This window comes from Cebus imitator, unplaced genomic scaffold (genome assembly GCF_001604975.1).
Source record: "Cebus imitator isolate Cc_AM_T3 unplaced genomic scaffold, Cebus_imitator-1.0 Scaffold13, whole genome shotgun sequence".
In the NCBI taxonomy this organism is placed as follows: Eukaryota; Metazoa; Chordata; class Mammalia; order Primates; family Cebidae; genus Cebus; species Cebus imitator.
In genome coordinates this window covers 6132066-6136475 of record NW_016107328.1, presented here as the reverse complement: position 1 = coordinate 6136475, position 4410 = coordinate 6132066, and the positions used below count along the sequence as shown (strand labels likewise).

The following is a 4410-nucleotide window of genomic DNA, read 5'->3' as shown; positions in this document are numbered from 1 at the left end:
CCTCCTGGGTTCAAGCAATTCTCCTGCCTCAGCCTCCTGAGCAGCTGGGAGTACAGATGTGCACCACCATGCCCAGCGAATTTTTACATTTTAGTAGACGGGTTTTCACTATGTTGGCCAAGATGGTCTCGATCTCTTGACCTCGTGATCTGCCCACCTTGGCCTCCCAAAGTGCTGGGAGTGCAGGCATGAGCCACTGCACCCGGCCGAGATACATTACTTCCAATATGTATTTCCAATGTCTGTGTGACACAGAAACCATCATTATTCTTTTAGCCAATTAAAAAGCAGAAGTTGCTAAAGGTTAGCTTTTAAAAAATCAATGGTAGAGATGTGGAAGAGAATTCAGGTTAAGCAGTTTCTCTCTCAGCTTCAATAAACCTACTCTAACAGCTGGGCCAAAGGTACAAATTACAAGAATTTCACAATGGGATTTTCTTTAAGCAAATCCTAAGTGACTAAAAACCTTTTTAGTTGAGGTGTAGAAGTCACCTAGGACTAAAAAGCTTTTTTGTTTTTTATTTCTCACCCCAGGACCAAGAATTGAGGGGGAAGAATTATTGAAATGTTCTCTCTATATGACGTTATACTTTGGAAAGGCTGTAATTCTTTTTATTCATATATGAAATGTCTTACCAGATTTTTCAGCAGTGTGGACAGTTCCTTTGTAAGAGTAGAAAACTTGACAAACGCGGTGCCAAGGTCAGGGTTGTCTCGACTTAAAAAATTACTCCCAAACTTATCAAGAACTTGTGCATAGTTTTCTTCATTTTGTACATGATCTAAAAACAAAAAAGAAGAAAGCAGTCTGAGCTATTATTTGCCACAATAAATAGTTTGAAAACTGATCATTACAAATTCTCGAAAGGGAAGCATAAACTGTATCAATTACTTATTGCACACATCCAAAAGGTGGTTAGGAGTACACTAAATATTCTAACTCATTCTATTAAGGAGGATTTTCCCTTTTTGTCTCAGAGAATTTAGCTCATTTATATTCCAGCTAATCCACTAATTCCCAATAGGCTGAGGGGTCAAATTATCTCACATTTTCAAGCAATTAAGGAACTATGAATGGCTGAGTGTGGTGGCTCACGCCTACAATCCTAGAACTTTGGGGGCGCTAAGGCAGGCAGGTCACTTGAGCCCAGGAGTTCAAGAACTAGCCTGGGCAACATGGCAAGACCCATCTCCACAAAAAATTAAAAATTAGCTGGGTGTTATGGCATGCGCCTGTGGTCTCAGCTACTTGGGAAGCTGGAGCTTGGGAAGTTGAGGCTGCAGTGAGCCATGTTTGTGTCACTATACTCCAGCCTGGGAGACAGAACGACACCAAAAGGGAAGGGGGAAGTGGGGAAGGGAATGGAGAGGGGAGGGGAAGGGAAAGGAACAATTATCAGAAAAAGGAGAAAATTGGCAAAACAATCTTGGATTGCAAAAGAAAAATTCATGTGTCCTAACAAGTTTCTTTCCCTGTAACTAATCTTCATTTCCTTTAATTCTGTCTAGGTACCAGTATGAGGAATACCATTTGTAAAATGCTTTTCGCAGTCCATCTCTTGCGCAAAATGTTCAGAACTGGATCAGATGAATTAGGTGCACATGAGAAACATTAATTTGTGGAAATTTCTCCTCCCTAAGCTTTTGTTTTCTAATTCATAAGATAAGGCCAGTATCTGCCTTATAGAATTGTGGTACTGGTAAACTGACATAAAGTATATAGAAGTTTCTCAATAGAACAAATAAACATAACAATAACCCCCACTGCCTTCAAACATATTCTTCATTTGGCTTCCAGGATATCACATTTTCTTGCGTGTCTTCTTGCCTCATGACTGTCTCCATTGTCTTTGCTGGTTCTTCATCTCTCTGACCTCATCATGTTGAGGCCCCTCAGTCTTGGGCCTTCCTTCTCTATTTTTGCTTACTTTCTTGGGATCTCAGTCTTACAGCTGTAAATACTTTTCTATCAGCTGTTAACTCCTGAATTCCTAGCCCAGACAACCCTACCCTCTGTAATACAGACATGTCTTCAACTGCCTATTCAGTATCTCCACTAACTATGTTTAATCTTCACATGTCTAAAACCAAACTCTTTATCTTCTACCCAAATGCTCTTTTTCTCAGTACTCTATCTGTGGCAATGGCAAATACCCTTTGCTTCTGAAATGGTCTCTTCATTGCTGCTTTTGCTCCCCAGCAGTCCGTTATCAACACAGCATTCAGTGTAACACTGTTATATAGTGTACATCAGATCTTGTGACTCTCATGGCAAATATTACCACTTGCCATGGATATCCAAGTTCTCAATCCTTGCAGGGTTACAGAAAGGAGTGCTGCATTTCCCTACAGTCTTGAAGTAAGGCAAGGAATAAGGCATGCACCACCCAAGGCCATGTGAGTGGAAGTGATGTATACCACATTCACATGGAAGCATTTCAGATGCCTGTACTCAACTCTCCATCTCCATCCTCTATTGTGGTGTATAGAGAAGCTGAATTTATATGGAGGCCCACAGTAGATGCACAGTATTTATGAGATGAATAAATGAACAAATAGATATTTATCAAAGTTATCTTTAAAGGCTTTACAATAAATTACTTTTCTTTATAAAGCCTTCCTTTAATTGGAAACAATCCCTCCTTGCCCATAATTCTCATATCGTGTGTGTGTGTGTGTGTGTGTGTGTGTGTGTGTGTGTGTGTGTATGCACACATCATTTCCTACCACCACACTGCAAGAGGCAGAGATTACCTATGGTTCACTTTGCATCCCCACCCAGTGGACACTGCTGTAGATCTTTCAGTGAGCTGGACTTTCAAAGCTGTGGCTTGGTTAGTATTTGTTGACCTGAATTTATTGAATTCCTTTTCAGGAATTTAAGAAGCACCCCCTTCTGAAATAGCCTAGGTTGTTCAATAATTGAGATCAAAATTATAAATTTTGCTTTCAAACACACCTTAGTAAATGCATGGGAGGAATGGGCAATCACGAAAGAGAACATGAGTTTGGTTTGGGAAATAACCCAGGAAGTCTAAATACAATGAAGGAAACAAGTGTCACAACAGTCTAATGAAATGAAATGAGGCCCTAGCCAGCCCTCTAATCACCACCACATTAAAAATTCATGGTGCCTGCAGAGGCTGTCAGCATTTCAGGCTGAGATATTAAAAAAATGCAGCTCTAGTTACTACCCAAGTTCACTCAGAGGAGCAGCTCAGAAAAACACAAAAGAAAGGCCACACTAGCTCAATGGAGAGGATGCACAGGTTTCATCACCCTCATGTGCTAGAGCTACTCCTCATACCTTCTGTCTGAGGCCAAAGAGGTCCCACCTTACCACCAAGACTCCCACCTCATCTGATATCCTTTTCTGATTTTGGAGACCAGTGAAAAAAGAATTCAGCTACCTCTTCATTTTACCTGCTCCCAATGGGAGTACCTCAGTAGTAAACACAGATATATAGACTGTTTGCTTGAAAATATCAAATATTGATAATGAAAAAAAAAATTTATCAGAGTAATCGATATCCATGTATGCACCACCCAGCTTAGGAAATAAAATATTAAAGAATGATTCCCTATTCCCCTACTACTATCTCTCTACTCAATTCCAATCTTTCCCTCCCTCCCTAGACACAGCCATTATCCTGAATTGAAATTTCATGCAGAGGTTAGAAAGAATTATAAGAAGCTCTCAGTCTATCAGTGATGACGGACTCATTAAAGAATAAGATGGACTTGGCTAAGGGCTAAGGCAGAGACAGGCTATGGAAAGAAAAGTGTTGGGAAAAGCTGAGAACCTTCTGTGACTCAAATGCTCGTGTTTTCTACAATCTCATATTTCATCCTCACCAGTTCTGCAAGGGAGGAATTATGCTTATTTAGGTAGATGAAACATGAAATGTGATGTGAGGCAGAAGACTAGGTAAGTATAAGCTAGGTCATGGGTCCTGTATGTTTTGCTAATTCCACAGCTGAATAATCATGTAGTCTCTTTCTCTCCCTCTCTCTCTCTCTATATGCATATGTATGTATGTGTGTATATAGTGGCATGTGTGTGTGTGTGTTTATACATATATATATATATATATATATATGTATGTATGTATAAAATTTCCTAGTGTAGGCTGGGTGCCATGACTTAGGCCTATAAGCCCAGCACTTTGGGAGGCCAAGGTAGGTGGATCATGAGGTCAGGAGTTCAATACTGGCCTGACCAACAAAGTGAAACCCCGTTTCTACTAAAAATACAAAAATTAGCCAGGTATGGTGACATACGCCTACAGTCCCAGCTACTAGGGAGGCTGAGGCAGGAGAATCACCTGAACCCAGGAGGTGGAGGTTGTGGTGAGCTGACATCACACCACTGCACTCCAGCCTGGCAACAGAGAGAGACTCAAGTCTCCA

The 4410-nt window shown here is 40.7% G+C and overlaps 1 protein-coding gene across 4 annotated transcripts in view; it reads right to left on the bottom strand.

Annotated features, from left to right (window-relative positions):
• The window catches only part of ASAP1 (ArfGAP with SH3 domain, ankyrin repeat and PH domain 1), a 407759-nt gene that overhangs the window by 172796 nt on the left and 230553 nt on the right, over positions 1–4410 (bottom strand). For all 4 annotated transcript variants that reach the window (XM_017499205.2, XM_017499197.2, XM_037728520.1 and 1 more), the window contains exon 5: positions 637–782. In XM_017499205.2, coding sequence (XP_017354694.1) covers positions 637–782 — 146 coding nt within the window. The remainder of the gene's footprint in view (positions 1–636; positions 783–4410) is intronic.